The sequence below is a fragment of the Myripristis murdjan genome, chromosome 4 (assembly GCF_902150065.1).
Source record: "Myripristis murdjan chromosome 4, fMyrMur1.1, whole genome shotgun sequence".
Lineage (NCBI taxonomy): Eukaryota > Metazoa > Chordata > Actinopteri > Holocentriformes > Holocentridae > Myripristis > Myripristis murdjan.
Window position 1 is genome coordinate 10272806 of NC_043983.1, and position 20015 is coordinate 10292820.

Below are 20015 nucleotides of genomic sequence, written 5' to 3' on the forward strand. Positions count from 1 at the left end.
GGAGAAACGAGAAAACCACATCCCTGTGAAAGACCAGCATTGTGTTCGGCCTCCCAGCATGACGGCGAGAAGCAGCGATCGCGTGCATCTTGCCAATAAAGCTTGGTGAATTTGAATGTGATGAGCGTGGGCTGGGGTTGGCACAGGAGGAGGGAGATGGTGCCCAGTGTGCTTGGGCACTGCCAGCTGTGCCAGTCTCTAAGTCCCACTACGGCTGGGCAAGCCAGATATATGGGAGGGGGGGTTCTGCACATATGCATATATGCGTGTGTGTGTGTGTGTGTGTGTGTGTGTGTTGATATCTGTCTTGTCTACTCACTCGAATTGCTTTCAACAAAAATCCCTTCTATCTCTTTTTGCTTCTATCCTATTTCTCCTAGCACTTTTATCAAGTTTAGAGGTTTGAGAAGCAGGCTTTTGACTGGAAAAGCTGCTGGTTTGAATCCCTGTACCTGCGAGAAAATGGGAGGGGGGGGGGGGGGTTGGGTGGGTTGAGTTCTACTCCTTTTCCACTGGAGGAACTGTCCCATGAAGACAGGAATTGTTTTGAGAAACCAGGAACTTTAATTACAGCTGTTAGAATAGAAAATGTCTTTATTGTCATTGTACAAGTACAACGAAATTGAAATGCAATCCTTAAAATCATGGAAATGAAGAATACTGAACGGCTGAGTCTATGCACACTGCCATGTCGCAAAATGTCAGATGTTTCCTCCCAACAAACCAGTCCCTCTTTTTGCATCTGGGGAACAAACTCCTGGCCCCCAAAATGGACCCTGCAACTCAGGTAGTGCTCACTGAGTTCCTGAGGACAGTCAGAGTGGAGTTGTAGCTCTGAACATCTGGCAGGTTAAACAAAACAAAGCAGCAAGAAAGCATCACCCCTGCTGGTTTTAAAAACAGGAGCAAGCGACTGCAAACAAATTATAAAAAAAGATATTTCTATCAAGAGATTGTTTGGCAAGCAATTGAGAGCAAAACATACCGTTCATCTCCGTTACTCTACGTAAAAGCAGGTTCCTCTTTTCAGCTCTCGCTTTTGTAGCATCCTCGATTTAAATTCCAACCTCTAAGCGTCTCTTCTTGAAAGCCGAACGCAGCATCACAGCGGCACGGTAGTAAATAAATAATCACGAACGTAACAGCGGCTTCGACGTCTTAAATGTTTACTGCTCTGCTGTTATCGGTCACATGCAGAATGACTAGACACTTTCACCTTATTTGCATTGAGTTCTGTGTTCTTGGGGTGCACTTGAAACACAAACACACAACAGCTTGGGGTGCTCGCCTCGCTTTGCCCCCAAACTGCTCTTCCAAAGCAGCACCCAAGAACTTTGGCCCCAGAACTTTTGGTGGAAAAGGGCAAATAAACGATTTAACCTTCAGCTACCGAAGACTGCAGTGGTGCTGGGAAGCTCCCAGGTGAACGTTTGTTGCTGCAAAACAGAAGCAGTATCAGTGAACTTGGATAAGTAAAGGTTAAAAAAATGGCTGTGTGTTCACAGAAATATGGCGGGCGCACAAAAGCTCTGATCTTTGGACTTCCTACTTGTACTTCCTTCCTAGAATTAAAGCTTATTCTACTGCTGCATTCATCGTACAATGCTCTGGAAAAGCAGCAACCAAAAAAATGTGAAATATGTATATGTATAATTTTGCATTTAATATTGTATTTATGCATTACTGTCCCTCACCGCTGTGTCTCCAGCGTGTTCATCTGTATGTGTGTTTGTATGTGTTTGTGTGTGTGAGCCATTTTAAGCATATTTCAGTTGCTCATAGGCCATGTATTGCATGTGCATGGCTGTGATATATCCTTTATTTTCAAGAGGGTGTGTGCATATCACACATGAACACACACACACACACACACACAAACACACAAACACAGAATCCTGGAGCTTATCTCTGTCCCCTGCTGCCTAATTGGACTGCTCTCCCCTCTGCTAACAGTTAAAGGTAAATATTTGTAGCCAGTGACGTACTAATCACCCGCTGATTGTGGTGGCAGGCACAGAGGTATTCACCGAAAACAGCCGTTCCCGCTTCCTCTCTTTCCGTCTTTCCCTTTCTCCCTTTCCCCTTCTTCTCCATGTAATCAGCCTCCTACTTTCTCTATTCCGCTGGCTCATTTCCCCCCCCCCCTCCACAGCATCTCACTCTCTCCCTATTTCTCTCTGTCTGTCCTCTCACTCCGTTTTCCCTCAGTGCACTTGGCCTCGCTCGCTTGCTTGCTCTGTCTCTCTCTCTGCCCTCCTTCTCATTCTCTCTCCTTCTCTCTCTCTCTCTCTCTCTCCGCCCTGCTTCTCTCTCAGAATCTTTCTCCACCCTCCCTCTCTTTTCTCTCTCACTCAGTCTTGTTTGTTCCTCTCTCCGCCCTCTCTCTCTCTCTCTCTCTCTCTCTCTCTCTCCCTCCCTCCTCTGGGCAGCGTGCCAGCTCCTCTTCCTTGGCACTGAGCCAACCCACACCCCCTCCTCCCCCTCCTCCCCTCCCTTCCTCCATCCCCCTTGCCTCTGATTGATGGCCCCTCTATTCGGGAAGGAGAGGAAGAGAAACAGAGAGAGAGAGAAAGAGAGGAAAGGAGAGCAGCAAAGCACACACGTGCACCAAAACACACACACACACACACACACACACACACACACACACACACACACACACACACACACACACACACACAGAGGGAGAGACTCACAGAAAACACTCAAAGACACACATGCACTGTCAGAAGCGTGCACGTCCACAAATACAAACATGCACACACAAATCCAAATGCACACATCCATACACACACACACACACTCAAAAGCACACACAAGGGCACACAGAAACCAATCCAAACAGAGCAGAGGCGAGCACACATACAAAGAGCTATGTGCAGAGCAAGCAGAGCCTCCCAGCGTGAGACCAACAAGCACGCACACACACACATACACACACACCTCTTCAGACACATACACACATAAAGACACCAATTCAACCTTCAGTGCAGAACCAATACAAGATAGGCAGCAGACCAGGCAGCAGAAACATTTAGAATGAAAAATACAGACAGACAGCTCACTTTTATTCTTTCAACACACACACACACACACACACACCTTGATGCATGCAAGGCACACTTAAAAACACATGTACGACAGCACATACACACAAGTGCACACAAAAGCATGCATGCAAGCACGTAAAGTGTATGCAGAGTATACAAACACACAAATGCACTCCAAAAACTACATGCACACACGCATGCACGCACACACACACAAACACATGCTCGTGCACACACACACACACACACACACACACACACACACACACACACAGAGGCTCTTTAGCAGACAAATAGGGAATCTTTCTAGGGCATGTGTGAGAAGCAAATTTGTGGCTGTGCCTCACAGTTGGGTTGTAGTTTTAGATTTCCCTCTCTCTCTCTCTCTCTCTCTCTCTCTCTCTCTCTCTCTCTCTCTCTCTCTCTCTCTCTCTCTCTCTCTCTCTCTCTCTCTCTCTCTCTCTCTCTCTCTCTCTCTCTCTCTCTCTCTCTCTCTCTCTCTCTCTCTCTCTCTCTCTCTCTCTCTCTCTCTCTCTCTCTCTCTCCCTCACCATCTCCCTGGCTATATAATGCGCTAAGCCATTAGTCATATTCACACTGTGCCAGCTCACCAGCTTGCATTGACAGACTGCATACGGCTTCAAACTCATGTCCTCTGCAATGCAATCAGACACAAAGTAGCCAGAGAAGCAAAGCTGGCCACATACAGTAGTATACATTCATGCAAAAGCACACATAGATGCACACACACACACACACACACACACACACACACACACACACACACACACAAATAGACTTCTTAATTTTGTTTGTGTCTGTGAGGCATTTGAGTGTACTCTGCTCCTTTGGACACACACACACACAGTTCACTTGCTATTGGTACAAACACAGGCTTTATACACATGCAAATATTAATCAGATACGCTATGGTAGGGGTGTCACAATACTTTGCAATGTGAAATTTTGGCAATGTGCACCATCAGATGTCACGATGCACATTGTGGAAAGCTGCAATCTCTAACAAAAAAACTAACAAACGGCAAAAGAATGCAAACTGCAAGTGGTACCAATGGGTGCAAGAGCTCATCAGGATTTGGGGATAACAAAGTATCTACCTTGAAAGCCTCATCAGCACAGTTTAACAAACAACATACCGGTACCCAGGAGTGTAAGAAAATATCAAAACGCTTGAGTATTGGTATAGTGTGTTTTATGATACTGTACTGATTTTCAAAAACACTGTTTTTGATTTTTTATTAGGCTAACACCGTAATAGCTTATTAATAGGTTGTTAATAGCTTGTTTAACTCTCCAACTGCTATTAGCAGTGTTGTAGCAGTGTCCACTGCAATGTAAAAACATAAACTGAGACAGGAAGTATGCACATATCACTTTTCCTAAAATTTGATTAAAGAGTCACAATATATTGGCTTGCTTACAGTATCGCAATATATTGAAATATACTGAATCATAACGCCTGTAGTATGATACATATCATATAACCTGATTCTTGCCAATCCACAGCCCTACAGGGCAGTGAGCAGGATGTGATGGCAAAAAGTCTCCTCCTTAAATTTAATTTCAGATGTAGTAGAACTGCTGCAACAAATACTGTTTACAATTTTATACCTCTGTTTAAGTGTCCAGTTCTCTACAGAAAAGGTTACAACATACATTTGTTTAAAATGTTATGAGGCCAAGAATTCAAATTTTGTTCAAAATATCATGAGAATATTAAATTATGAACCATGTATCGTGAATCAAAGCAAATTGTGACTTGAGTGAATCATTACAGCCCTGTGCTATGGTGCAGGGCAAACGCAGTTCAGTTGCCTTCAGCTGCACACTCACACATGAAAACATGCAGCCACTGGCAAACACACACTCTCAGACATACACACTCACTCTCTCTCTCTCTCTCTCTCTCTCTCTCTCTCTCTCTCTCTCTCACACACACACACACACACACACACAAACCCAGCAGGGCCTGTGTAGCTACTCAGAGCTCCTCTGCCGGAGTGACAAAGCCATTATGCTAAAAGGCTAGCTTCCTGGGAATTTAATCACTCGTTTTCTCTCTCATCCTATCTTTCTTTCTCTCCCTCTCTCTCTTTATCACATACTCTCTATTTTTCCTTTTCTCAATCTCCCCCTCTTTCTCATTCCTAAAGGGTTACATCTCTCTCTGCCTCATTATTCACAAATGAGTTCTTTTACACATGTATACACACACACACACACACACACACACACACACAGTAAGAGAGTGAGAGAGAAAAAGAGAGAGAGAGAGACAGGGAGAGGGAGAAACATCAAAGCTACACACACGGCACAGATGCTACAACATGTGCAAAGAGGGGCTACATACACCAGTGATCACAGTGAGTACAAACATATACCATACACACACACACACACACACACACACAGAGACTCTGCCTCTCTCACTCTCTCTCATATGAAGTCATTTGACCCCTCCAAAGTCTGTTCTAGTTGACCCACATATCCAGCCCTGTTCTAATCCAGCCCTTTAAATAAACCCAGTAAAAAAAATTTTCAAACCACAACCCTGGATTACCGGCTGACTGGGTGGTGGGAGTGACAGAGAGAGAAAAAGACGAGGCAGGGGGGATGGAAAGAGTGAGATTGAGAAAGAAAGAGAGAGCGAGAGAGACCCAATCCTATTAGGAACCAAATCGGTGAGTTGAAAATGAAGGCATCTCTCTCTCTCTCTCTTCTCTCTCTCTCTCTTCCCAGATGAGATGAGGATTCAGGTCACAACTTCAGCCAAATATACCAATGCATGCACGCACATACACCACACACACACACACACACACACACACAAACACATGCATAAAAAGGCTAGACAGTTTGCGCTAATTAGGCGTAAGGATAAGCACATGCACACACACTTTTTTATGCAACACAAACACATAAACATTCTCTCGCATGCTCCCCCTCTCCAACACGTACTCTCTCCCTCTTAATCTTCCTCTCGGTCTCTATTTAACTCATTCTTGCTCTTCTCTTTCTAGTTTTTCACTCTCCTCTCTTTCTCTCTCTCTCTCTTTCTTCAGCTCAATTCAAAGAAGCTTCATTTGCCTGTCTGAACAATATGAACAATAGTGCCAACGTGGTTTACAATATAATGTACATTGAATGAACCAATGCATGAAAACAATATGGGAGAAGGATTAGTCTACTTTCTCTTCCTCTCTCTCTCTCCCTCTCTCTCTCTCACACACACACACACACACTCCCACACCCTAGGCCTCATATGTGTGGTGGTGAAATGAAAGGAGGGAGCAGGAAGGAAGGATAGCCAGCTGCTTCATCTGTCCTCAGGAGTCCACAGGGGAAACAGTCTGGCTGCCTAGCATCCTGACTGCCGAACACAGCTTCCTATAATATCCTGCCTCGTCTGTGAACCAAGCATTCTCTCTATCTAGCATTCTGCTATAGCACACAGTATGTATGGGCTACTGCAAAAACGCTAACACAGCGTCCTAAATTATCCTGCCTTGTGTGTGAACCCGGGTTCCTAGCTTGCATTCTGCATTACAGGAAGCTGAATGTATAGGCTATTGTTAAAATGTTAATTCAGCTTCCTGTAGTACCCTGCATTGTCTTTAAGAACCCCACAGGTGGTTGACAGATGATTTTCAGGGATTGTGGTGATTTGTGGAATGTGGAAAAGTAAAACAGCCCAACATGTAAAGTATACATCAGTGTTTGGTGCCAGGGAGTCATAAATAAGGATTAAATTGTTCTGTGGCGACTGCTGATAAAAATATTTCAGAAAGGCTGGTTTAAGTAAGGAAGCCACTTAGCATTCTGCTGTACATCATGTAGTCTACCAGCAAAATGCTAGCAGGCAGGTATCTTAGGTAACGGCGTATCCTTGATGTGTTATGGTTGTATGATTGCCTTTTATACCACCTCCTAGCTGCAAAGCAATAATTTAACTTTCTAGGCTTTTAGCTTGCAGTGGTATTACTCAGAGCATCTCTAAATGAATGAGCAAGGTTCACCATCCTGCTCAAGGACACATGCACACACTCTGACTGTTGTGCAGGTCAAACACCTGACCTTTCAGTAGGAGGCTGGGCTCTCTCACCACTATGCCACCTTGCTGCCTGTTAGCACACTGCCCTTGGGAATTTTTTTTAATATGATTCAACTGTATTGGACTCTAGTCTTATAATACAGTTTTCTATGTAATCATGTATCTTAGCCGCCCAGTAAGCTTGCCATTTCGCATCTAATAGCATGGACTACTATATAAATTCAACTATAACAGCCTTTCAGCCTCAAAATATATGCACCTTTCCAGGCTCATGCCGCCTGAACTCTAATTAAGCACCTAGTCTTGTAGTCTTGCCTAGCATCCTGCTTTATCAGGCTGCTAAAATACAACTCCATCTTCCTAGCAGCCTCTTAGCATCAAGAATTCCCCTTGCAAACCTCAGTTTATTTCACAGCTCACTGTGTACTGCATGACCCTATGCAGAAAAAAGTACCCAGTTTGAAGGCTATTAACCTTTGAGCCCCAAGTATTTCATTCAGCCAACCACATATTGCAGGCTTGACATGGAAAGGCTTTGACATCCCGCTAATAAGTTTCTTTGGATATCGATTCCTAAATAATTTAGGGAGACATTTATACGCAACTATACGCAGAAACCGCTGTACATGTCTAATCACATTGAATTAACAACACTGAGCCATCCAAACTGGAGTGAAAGACAGACTTCTCCTGCTCCCACTGATACGGCTGTTTAATGACTATTGAGGAGGAGAGAAACTGCATGATGCAATATAAGCTTAGGCCATGTGTTTTTCATGCACTGCTGTTCCTTTTCCCAGTAAAATGAAAGCATTGGTAAAGGTAGGTGGTGTTCATTTCTGACAGGAAGTGAGTATGGTGTACAGACAGTATAATAAGAATGGGTCATTGCTGTCATTTGATCTTTTTTATGATCCACTGCTGGATCCTGACCCGGTCTTTGAGAAACACCGTCCTACAGGCTTCTATTAAAATGCTGGTGAGGTAGCTTCCCTTCTGGCCTCGGGGGTCTTCTGGGGTATACTCTCCTGGCAAAGAAATAATAGACCTAACCACTGAAATGGACCGTGACCACTGCAATGATGAAGATATATATGTGCACATGTCAAAATTCATATTTCACAACAAAGATACAAAACACAACACAAGATACAGTACCATTTACAACCCCAAGGGAAATTGAGTCTGCAAAGCCCACATGTAAAACAGTGTGCATCATTCAAACAAACAGTTGAGTCAATTGGTCATACATGGAGCACAGGTCACGCATGGAGTGTATTTGTGTTTAAAAGCAGCCTCTTTGGTTGGCAAGGGTTACAATTTTTAATATTTGACAAATCAACTGAAACAGATTGACAATGTTTATGAGTTCCAAATTATATGCCTGCTGGGTGTAGAAATCTACATTACAATTTTAGCTTCTACAATTAATAACTGCATCCCACATTACTAAAACATTCACTTATATTTACAGGGTCCACTGTAGTTGAAAACAAGCAAAGATGTTGACATGTCAAAAGTGCAATATTCTGAAATCACTGAAACAAGTAATTAAGATTTAATATTCATCATCACAATATGAAGCAAAATGGTCAGGATCTCAATTTTATGAATTAATCATGAAGCTTTACCAGCTGCTTTGTCTAGTTTCTCTCTATCTGTGTTGGAAGGTGACCATCTGAAAAACCCAATGACTGAGCCATTCTCACCCACCCCATCTTGATTTTAAACACTGAATATTGACACAGTAACCCCAAAACAGGCCATGGGATTGTTCTGTTGTGATTTCTGTCTCCAACATTAGTACTGTACAAAGAATATTGCATCATGTTATGATATCATACAACACTGACTTGTATCATATTCTCCGCTACTTACACTACCCACAATGTCATGCAACATGACGCAATGTGAAAACTGCCTGCAGTCAGAGAACAACATGCAATTCCAGACATATGTTTGAGTTTATATAATATGATGTAAAAACTGCCTTGTAGCATTTTTTGTACATGGATCTTGCTACAGTGCATACTACTGTTAGGTATGTGTGCATACCTTAATTTTTAACCTTTATTAAGCCATATGCTGAGCAAGAATTGTCTCCTCCAACAGTACCCTGCCTCCCACTAATTCAGGCACAAATATTAAAGGAATAATCCATTCTAAAAACATCACAGTTACTGGCAATGCACCTTGTATTTCTAGGTCCATTTGGATGCTTGGCAGTGTCATATTCATGTGCATAACTGGCCAAACATGATGATATGGCATGTCATAATGATGTTTCCAGCCACAATGGAGTTTCATTTCAGAAAATGTTTCAACAATCTCAAACATCAGCAGGAAGCACCAGGTTTTGGTGTCAGTCCCTCAGAATGAAAAAGGCTGCTTTATATACCCACTAATGTGCACCAACACTCAACAATCATGCTGAGAGAAATCTAAAAGAGATAAAAATTTCTCCACCAACAGAAGTCTCAATAGACCATAGTATAATGCAGCCACAAGGCATGTTGTGTTTTCAGTGAGAGGTGTGACTCCTGCTTTCTCTCAACTGGAAAAACTCCACTATCACTATGCTCTCCACCTACATGTACAACCCACAGCTGAATGTAACAAGTTCAGGCACGTCCGCTGGAGGTTGTCGAAAGTCATTCTGGGAAACGTAAGAAATCACTGACTGAAGTGGGTGTAGATGAGCTTTTCACTACATCTGTGGTTTTCCACTACCACTGCACAGTTGGGGGCTCCGTGCCTTGCTTAAGGGTACTTTGAGGGTGGTTGTTGTGGGAGGTAAAAGGAGGGTGTGTCTCATTCCAGCTTGGATCCTATCTTGGATTCATGTCCCTAACCATAGTCCTCAGAAGTCACACACAACATGAAGCGCAAATTGTTGCCCAAATATGGATTTCTGTGTCAAACACATTTTCTCTATGGGGAAAATACATGGGGTTTTCACAGTCTGTGATTTGAGATGCAGTTTAGGACTTGGATGTTTCTGCACATATCTCTGTTAAATGGGACTGAATTCACTGAATTTGCGGTGCACATCACATATATCACAGCTGAGTGACCTTTGACTGGTGATGGTTTTGGCATTTTCTGGCATTTTGGCATGCCAGCCTGCTATGGAGGCATAATGCCTGGTGTATATTTATATATACATTTGTATAAAATGGTAAAAGTATAAAGCAATACAAAATTATTTGATTTGGGTTTTTAAAATCACGCAGATCACTTTCCAATTATAAAAAAATGAAAAACTATGAAAACTGCATTCATTTGTCTCATAGACCATCAGTATTATGATCCAGCTGGCTCAAAAATATGAACAAATCAGAGGCAGGTGACAACAGGACTTCTGAGGCCTACTGGGTTGCCAATGCCCCGCGTCGAACACAGCCTCAACAAAACTGCTGTTCACCCTCACCTCCTGCCATCGTCCTGTTGTCCCGCTGTCTGAGCAAAACCAGCTTCAGACTCACAGGGCATCAGTCCGTTCAGCACACACACTATACATCAACGAGTGTCACTCAATCTGCACGCTGCCCGCTGCCAGCCACTGTGAGCCTACAGCACACGGCTGACTTACAAAGTCACTGAATATACATGTTGTGCGTCCCCACGAAGCAGGAGGTACGGGCAATAACTACCAAGGCCCCAGAAGTGCTATATCAATGAATATAGAACAAGCAGAGAGAGCACTGTAAAGTCCCTATAGCCTCCCTCCCTCCTCCTGGGGATACAGCTAGTATATGATATGATATGATAATGGAAGAGAAGCCTGTGAGATAATGTGATGGGGTGTGTGTGTGTGTGTGTGTGTGTGTGTGTGTGTGTGTGTGTGTGTGATCACGGCATCCATATAGCTTGGAGGAGGAAGGAAGGAGGTGGAGGGGGGGAGATGCTATCTTCCATGTGCCTTCATATAGTTCAGATATAATCAGCTGAGAGAGGGGAAAAGAGACAGAGAGCAGAGAGAAAGAAAGTGAGAGGAAGAAGTAGAGGAACAGAGAGGAAATGAGCGAAATCAAGATAGTGGGGGAGTGAGGGGGGGCAAGTGCAAGTGTGAAATTTACAGAGTGAGAGGAAAAAGAGAGAGAGGAAAAAGCAACCGGGTGGGGGGGAAGCAAGAGATGACTGTTACAGCTCAATTAATGCCGAGACTTAAGATGGCCCTGCCACTGATAATGACAGAGTGCGAAGGAGAGAGAAAGAAAGAGACATAGAGAGAGAGAGAGAGAGAGACGCTGAGGTAATAGCAGCAAACTCGGCAGGATGTGGAGGGGTCGGGGGGGTGACAGAGTGGAGAAGAGGAAATAAGAGCAGATACTGTTAAATCTATTCATGATTCATTATTTCTCACTGAAGCTTAAAGCCCCTCCATCCTTCCCTTGATCTCTCTCTACCTCTCTCTCTCTCTCTCTCTCTCTCTCACTCTCTGTCTTCTTCTTTCCTTTTCCCTCCATCGTTTTCCTTTCTTGGCACTCGTTTTCATCCCCATCTCTTTTTTCCTCATCTGTTCTCTGAGGTCTTTATCTGTCTCTTCTAAGGCTCCATCCTTCCTGTTTACCCTCTCCTCTTTCATCCGTGCAATTAATCTCTATCCCTCTCTTCCTTTCGTCCCTGTTCTCTCCCTCTCTCGCTCTCACTTTTTCCGACATTAGCTTCCCCTCCACCATCCTTCTTGTTTTTTTTCTATATTCCTCTCTTTTTCTATGATGCTGTTTTTTACTTGTTTTTTCACCTTATCTCTTGCTCTAACATCCTCTTTTTTACAATCTCACTCTTTTTATGTTTGATTTCTCTCGCTTGCCCCATACTGTACCTTCTCTTTTTCTCTCAATCTCCCTTTTTTCCCTCACTCTCATTGTCTCTATTTTCTCTGTGATACTTTTTTTTTTTTATCATTTCACTCACTGTATTCTCTATCATGTTCTCTCCTATCACCCCTCTCTCCTTCTCTGCTTTGAACATCCTCTTTATAAACTATCTCTGTCACTCTCTGGTGTATCCTATTTCTCTCTATTTCTATCTCTGATATGCTCTGTTTCACTACTTCCCCTCTTTTTTGGCCTTTTTTCTCCATCTCCGTCGATGCCTTTCCTACACAACTTTATTTTATCCTTTTTTTTTTTACAACCTTGCTTGTTTTTCTCTCTTTCCGATGCCCTTTCTCTCCCTTGTCCATTTTTCTTTTTTCACCTTCCTCCCCCCCTTCCTCTCTCTCTCCCATTCCCCATCCGCCTGCTCTCTCTGCTCATAGCCTCATTCGCTGGTTTGTTGACACCAGGCCTCTCCCTTTTCATTTATTTCTCTCCCTCCTTCCTTCCTCCCATTCGCCTGAGTCGAACTCTTTGGTCTCCTTCTGTCATCTTCACTACCTACCCATTCCTCCTCTCTCTCTCTCTCTCTCCCTCTCTCCCCCTCCTCCTTCTCTCTTTCCATTCTCCACACTCTCACCCCTCCTCGGACTCCCTCTGTCATCTTCGCCACCCCCTTCCCTCCTCCTCTCCCTCCTCCTCCCTTCTCCATCTCTCAGAGGTGCAGCCAGCACCCCAGTCCATTTCTCCTCTTTGGCGACAAGAGCTGACAGTCCAGTCCTGCCCGGCTTGGCTGCCAGCCCTCTCTCTCTCTCAGTCCTCTCTGTGTGTCTCTCTGCCTTTTTCTCTTTTTTCTCTATTCTCTCTCTGTCTCCAGTGTTGGGGAATAGTTTCACTTCATGTAATTAAACTGGCACTTTTGCTTCATAGTTCTTGGTGGGAGTTCAACAAAACTTCAATATGGACAGCAACTAGATTTTTTTTTTTTAATTCATATATTATTTTTGTTGCCATTGTTTGTCATTTCCACAGTTGTACAAGGCAGACCTTTCTATTTCTTTGGGCAACTGTGACTGTTTGAATTTTGAGGACTGCAATCCCAGAAATGCAGAGTGACGTCAATAAACTGCACTGTCCTCTGACCTAAATTTCTTCTTCGTAGTTTTGTTTTGTTGTGTTTTTACGTTTTGATTTGCCACTTCCTGTGCACAGAGAAGATTTCCCTCCAGTGTCCATATAAAAAGTCCAAATAACAGTAATAATAACAACAACAGTAATTTGAGAAAATAGGGAAAACTACAGCATCTCAATTTGGGGGATGGGATGCTCTTCTCCATTGCAGCCCTAGTTTCTGATTTAAGCTGATGAGACAAGAATATTTTTATATGCAGCTCTTGCTTAGTCTAGCTTTAAATTCACAAACAACTAAAATCTTAAGGATCACACTGGCGCATGTTTTATCCCATTTACTACACTGTATGCATACTTCATATTACAATATACATTTTCCATACAGTTATTAAAATTAAAAACACTGAATTCATGCCTTCATTCATTCATGTGTAGGTTTAGAAGTAGGGATGTATATCATTAGGATTTTCACGGTATCGATACCGATACTGCTTATTGGTGCCGGTACTTATCGATACCCTTATTGATACTCTTATATTTAATTTGGTGTAAAAAATAAAGATGTGAAAAGAATTTTTAAAAAACATGTTTTTTAATGATATTAAATATCAAAAACAAAGTTCAAGGGGCCGGCCACCAGCACAATCATGATTCATGAAAACACTGGCAGGCTACAGCAGCAAGCAATACAAAGAATAACACCTTATTTGACTTATTTTCCACCTCACCATCCAAATCTAAAATAGGGTCTCTGCAGTAGGGTTAATATTGAACACAATATTAACTTAAACATTTAAACAATATAAATACAAGTAACATATGGTACTAATAAACTCGTGCCATTTGTGCGCAACCACGGGGCGGGGGGGGCTACAGTCGGGCTGCGCGGCCCGGTTGGGAATGTCTCCGGTACCGGTCCGCGGACCGGTGGTTGGGGACCGCTGACGTAGATTATCAAACACGGTGCATTGTTCGGCTTTTAAATAAACTCCATGTGTGCCAGATGTTCCATTAAATTCGACGTGTTACCTCCCTTGCATGACGTTGCTTTAAGGCGTCTGTTGCATGTCGCAGAGTCTGCAGCCTCCTTAGACATGAAATGTAGCCAAACCTTGGAGCGTTTTGCCTTTGGCATCTTTACTGATCCTCTCACTATCAGTTCTGATCAACAAGTGTGCGGAGTAGCGGCACTGACGTCACGTTCAACAACCACAAGTTGACGCCGGAACACCAGTGGCCGGCACCGAAATTTTCTTTCTTATTCGGTCTTGTTACTACCGTTTACGCCGGAACCAGTGCCTATTGGCACCGCATTTCGGTACCCAACCCTTTTTAGAAGTCATGGTCATTTGACTTCAGTTCATAAAACAACCTTTTCTCAAGGACTATTTTCTGGTTGAGACATCATTTCTCTGGGATGCTCATATTGATAAATTGGAAAAAAAAACTAAATGGTAAAACTTGGTAGGTAGTCAGAACAATGACCATACTTGTTTTAATGCAAGAAGAAGTCCATATCAGCCTTTTCATAATCTCCATGGTTTGCTTATTGTTTGTCTTGCATGTTTGAATTTAAGACCCAAAGCTGTTTGGCAACCAACATCTAAGTGGATGTCCACATTGCAATGTTGGAGCTTACCACCAGCATGTAAACGCACCAGCAGACATGAAGACATTAACAAGATGTTCACATCTTAAGCAAGTTTCAGGTCTCAGCAAGCTGCTTTTTATACTGTACTGAATTTACTGGAAAGGAACGGCTGCCTGGATTGAAGAACCCACATCCAAACATCTAAAACATATGGTATTATAAAGTGGGCAGGATGCAGGTGATGTATAAGTACATGAATTGTAAAAACTCACCAGTGTAGTCTTTTAACATTCTTTCCACTGTTTTTTCGTTGAATCCAAATTTAGTTGTTATGTTTGGGTTTTGGTCCAAAGCGGGACAGGTGTCTAAGTGAAAATGCATTAGTGATGGGCATAACATCCAAAATAAAGATAAAATAAACACTGCTTGCACTTCCTGTGATGAACCCAGATAGGGTGACTTGATTTGTTTTTACATCCACATTCTGGCCGGCAGCTGTCACAGTGTGAACATTATAAACAGAATGAACATCTGTTGTATTTTATTTTTACAAGTTTCTGTTAATATCCTGATCAGCGGCATTTTTCACAGTCCTATGACTTTGTATATGACATTGCATAGATAGGATTATTTTTACTTCCTTTTGTCTCTCTTTTTTTAACAAAAATATATTAATTTTGAGGGAGGCTTTGCTGCAGCTTTTCTTCTCCCGATATAAAGTGGCTGGTAGCATGTACAACCATACTTTCAGTGTGGCTTCCTCCACATTATGTCTCTCTCTCCTGCCTCTTTCTTTCACTCACTCCACCTCTCTCTGATTATTGCTCTGTCAATAGTTCTGTCTGCTGTGGGGTTTAGGAATCAATCCATCCATCCATCAATCAGCTTTATTGTGCAGCTGTGCTTTATTTCTTTTTCTTTTTTTAAGTACAATAATCTAAACCTCAAGTAACCTCTAGAGGTTTTCAGCTTCTGAATGTGGCTCACATCCTAAGTCTGTGAGCCCAGCATGGCGTTACATTTCAGACATACACCGAAAGAAACATGGGGAACGAAAGCATAATGTACTTTAAGTTTTCTGTGAAATTCAATAGGCAACAATGAGGATGCACTTTTATTCTTGCCTTAGACGGCGTACCTCTTGACAAATTTTTAAATGCAGAATATTGGAAGAGGTGTGCCACCCACATTCACCCTCTCTGAAATCACCCCAGTCTGATTTGTGAGAGTTAATATTTTAAACACAATTCCCTGTAGTTGGTGTAATTAAGTTTCCACCAGCACTTCAGTTGCCGGATATAACACCAGCTAGTACTCGAGTTTGGAGTATGCAAGTACATACAGTACAGTGTGCTGCAAGTATTTGGACAGCAACCCATTGTTTGATGTCCCGGCGCTATAATTACCTCGAACATAAAATGACACAGTGATTATGAGGTTAAAGTGCGCACTGTCGGCTTTAATTTGAAGGCATTCTCTGCTGTATTGGGAAAATGTTTCAAACAATGAGCTACTTTCTAAATAATATGGTGCGCCTGCTGGGAGCTCACTGTGAAATGCCAAAAAAACATTATCATTCGAATATCCCCTCTTGTCTTCCACGACAGTGCCTGAGTTCACCGGACAGAGTGAGAGAGAAAGAGAGATAGAAAGAGAGAGAGAGAGAGGGCGAGAGGGAAAGACAGGCAGTCACCTTGAAGGAAAATGCCATTCAAGTGGATAATGAATCTGTCTCTCTGCCTGCATGTCTGTCACCACAACAGAGCAGATCTGTGGCTACTATCTGTCTGTCTAGCTTTTTGTCTGTCCTGCCATCTGCCTGTCTGTCTGTCTGTCTATTTGTCTGTCTCTCTGCCCCTGTCTGTAATGTGACTCTCTGTCTTCCTTTTCTGCAATGTGACTCAGACAGCAAATTAGCAGGAGGTGTGGGGACTGACAGGCAGTCAATGCCTGCTGAGAACGCACACCTCTCCTCAGACACATAGATAACGTATACACACGTACGACAGGGCAGGGGCGCGCAAACACACACCCACGCGTGCACACTCACACTCAACTCACAAAATAAAAGTGCACACATGAAATGACACGAGCACTGTGTTTGAGTGTGTGTGAATCTACCCATTCACCCCCTTCCTGTTTACACACATACAGAGTACAGTGACTGAGTCTTACCTGCTTGTGCATCTCAATGTTGAGCCCGTAGGACATTTCATAGTACTGCAGAGACAAATATAAAACAGTGATGCTCAGTTAGGATTTTACATACAACACACACACACACACACACACAAATATTCAATTTTACACTGTATCTCCCATTAAACATCTGTTGCTCAGAGTAGCTGCATATGCGGCTGTCTTGTGTTTTTAATGAATCTCTGTGAGTGAGAGACAGAGAAATGAAAGGAGGGAAAGTGAGAGAGCATATGTGTGGTTGTGTGTGTGTGTATGGTGCACCAAGCATCGGTGTACGTGTGTGTGTGTATAGATAATGAGGTATTTATGCCACAGCGTGATATAGTGTGTGTGATCACTGCCCAAGCATGTATGTATGTGTGTGTGTGTGTGTGTGTTTGTGTGTGGGAGGGGGGTTTAGTGTTTGGCTATGTGTGTTGAGGCACGTCTGCCAAATGAGCACGACTTTGTGTGTGTGCTTGCTACATGTCGTGTTCCTGAGTGTGTGTGAGAGAGTGTGTATGCCTATATATAGAGGCCAGCAGAAAATGAGAATGCTTGCAAACCACATTGTGCATTGTGTGTGCCTCCATACACCTACATATATATATGTAAGCAGCATATTAAACATGTTTGTGAGTGTGCTTGCATGTGTGTGTGTGTATACTTATTTGTACAACCAAACAGCAAACCATGCCTTCATGTGCATACTTGCTAAGCATGTCATGCTCCTATCTGCGTGTGTGTGTGTGTGTTTATATACTGTGCATGTAACACAAGCACAACACACACGCCTTTTTGTGTATGCTTGCTAAATGCCTTGTGCTCCCATCTCTGCACGTGTGTGCGCTTGCTAAACGCGTTGTTCTCCCGCCTCAGTGTGTGTTTCTGTATGTGTGTGTGTGTACATCAGTAATGTGCTGTAATGGTGTCGGTGGCGAGCAGCGTACAGACAGCGAGGATCCGTCATGGTGACAAAGGCAGCCTCTGCCGCCGGATGAGCAACGCTCTGACTGATGAGAACGAGATGCGACTCTCTTTCTCTCTCTCTCTCTCTCTCTCTCGCACCCTCTTTATTCTCGTTCATTTTCACTCTATCACTCTCTTCTCTTGCCATTTATTCCCTCCCTCATTTTTACTCCTCCCTTTCTCACTCTCTCTGCTTTAGTCCCTCCCTCTCACTCGCATTCCTCTCTATCTTTCAGAAGCTCTCTCTCCTCTTTTCTTTCTCGTCTTCTGTCTCCATTTATTCCCTTCATTCTTTGACTGCCTCTCACTTGTTCATTCAATCCTTCTCTCTCAGTATATCTCTATTCTGTCTCATTTTCAGCCCCATCTATCTATCTATTTATTAATCTATCAATCTCTATATAAATCTATCTCAGTGCTCCTTTTGCTTTCTGCCCTTCCCATCACCCATATCTTTTATTTTCTCTCTCTTTGGTCACCCTCTTCTTCCCATACTTTCTCTCTCTCCTGCTTACATTTTCTCTTTTTCACACATTACCCTTTCTCTGTCTGTTCCCTATTACCTCCTTTCACTCTCTTTCCTCTCTCCGTCTTTTATTCCTGTTCCTTTTTTTAGCTCTCTGCTGTATGGTTTTAGTCTCTGTCCTTTACACTCCCTCTTTTTTCTGTCTTTTTCCCTTTTATAGTCGCATCTTTCTCTCTAGCATCCTTCTCCTTTATGCTCTCTCTCTCCAGTCCACTCTCTCTCTATTGCTGTTTTCTACTTCACTCCCTCGCTTTATATATTTGCTCTCTCTCTCTTCCTTGTCGAGCACTATATCTCTATTTTTCTCGTCTCTCTCCCTCTCTCTGTCGAGCTCAGCTCTGCTGTGCATTTATCTTTTCTCTTTCTATTTCTCTCACAGATATGCTTGCAAAAAACAAAAATAAAAACAAAACGTAGCTGCATGCATGTGCACATACACAGTCTTTCTCATGTAAATATGCGCACATACTTCAACATGCAACATGTGCACGCAAAGACGTAAGGATGCAAAATATATGCACACATGCATGCGCATACACTTTGGCTAGCTCTTTGTGTATCTCCATGTCTGCCTCTAATCCAGCCCTCTCAACATAAAAGACATGTGACATCCCTCTTTGTTCTACCTCCCTCTCTCTCCCCATCTCTCCATCATCAGCCTCTCTCTTCACCTCTCGATCATTACACCTCTCCTCACCCTCCCCACCTTTTTTGCCCAATCCCAGTCTCTCCTCCTTATTAACTCTCTCCATCTCTCCCATCAGCCTCTCCATCTCCGTCATTACTCTGTTTCTCTTTTTCGTTCTCTTTCATTCTCTTCTCTCTAACATCCTCTTTTTTATGTAGTAGCCCCCTTTTTCCAACAAACCAGCAGCTGAGTGGTACATCCAGTGACCAGGATGTTAAAACACCCTTGCAAGTAACACCGTAGCTCACTCACGGCAGCTGGCCTTGGCAAAAGCACTCCACTACAGACCAAAATGAGGGGCTGTATATAACCACCACAATGTTATGGAAAGGAATGCAATAACAGCATGATGGAAATGTGGTTAAGCCAGAGGGGAAGTAGGCAGGTTTGTGTTGATTGTAAAAAAGGTAAGGAGCCTTGATACGCCACTGCACATTTCTGTTAGTCAATGGGCTGTATGAAAGGCTGTTCAGTTCAGTTTTGTCACATTCTATTGATTGTGTTTAATTAAAACTGAGATTCCTGTGAATGGTGTCCATGCTCACCAAGGTGGATGTTTTTTTCCTTGATTATATATTTGTCAAATTCATTAAAACACAACACAAAGCACAGAGTCATACACAACAGTTTACTGGATTTTTACCCAAGCAAAGGCTATGAAATAGAGAAATTTTGCACAACATGCCAGGCTGGTGAGTTTGTGATTTCAAAAAAATGTGAAGAAGAACATGAAATATCCCTCTTATTAACAGAATGTAGAACGTGCCTTTCTTATGGTTAACTATAGATTTCAGGGTAATAAATTGGAGAAAGAAAGACATTTTCTTCTCCAGCCCCTTGTTGTGGTGGAGAAGAAGCTTGTTCTTTTGCATGCAAGGACACCTCAGCAGGGCAGGCACTTGCCTGGGCTTGACCCCGAGTCCTCCAGTTCAAGGACGACTTATTTAACCACTAGACCACAAGGCCACACCAATGACCCAAATGCTA

At 42.9% G+C, this 20015-nt stretch overlaps 1 protein-coding gene across 3 annotated transcripts in view; it reads right to left on the reverse strand.

Moving 5' to 3' along the window:
• tle2b (TLE family member 2, transcriptional corepressor b) overlaps positions 1-20015 on the reverse strand; it is an 86420-nt gene that overhangs the window by 34249 nt on the left and 32156 nt on the right. For all 3 annotated transcript variants that reach the window (XM_030049329.1, XM_030049330.1, XM_030049328.1), the window contains one exon: positions 16843-16887. In XM_030049329.1, the coding sequence (XP_029905189.1) occupies positions 16843-16887 (45 nt within the window). The remainder of the gene's footprint in view (positions 1-16842; positions 16888-20015) is intronic.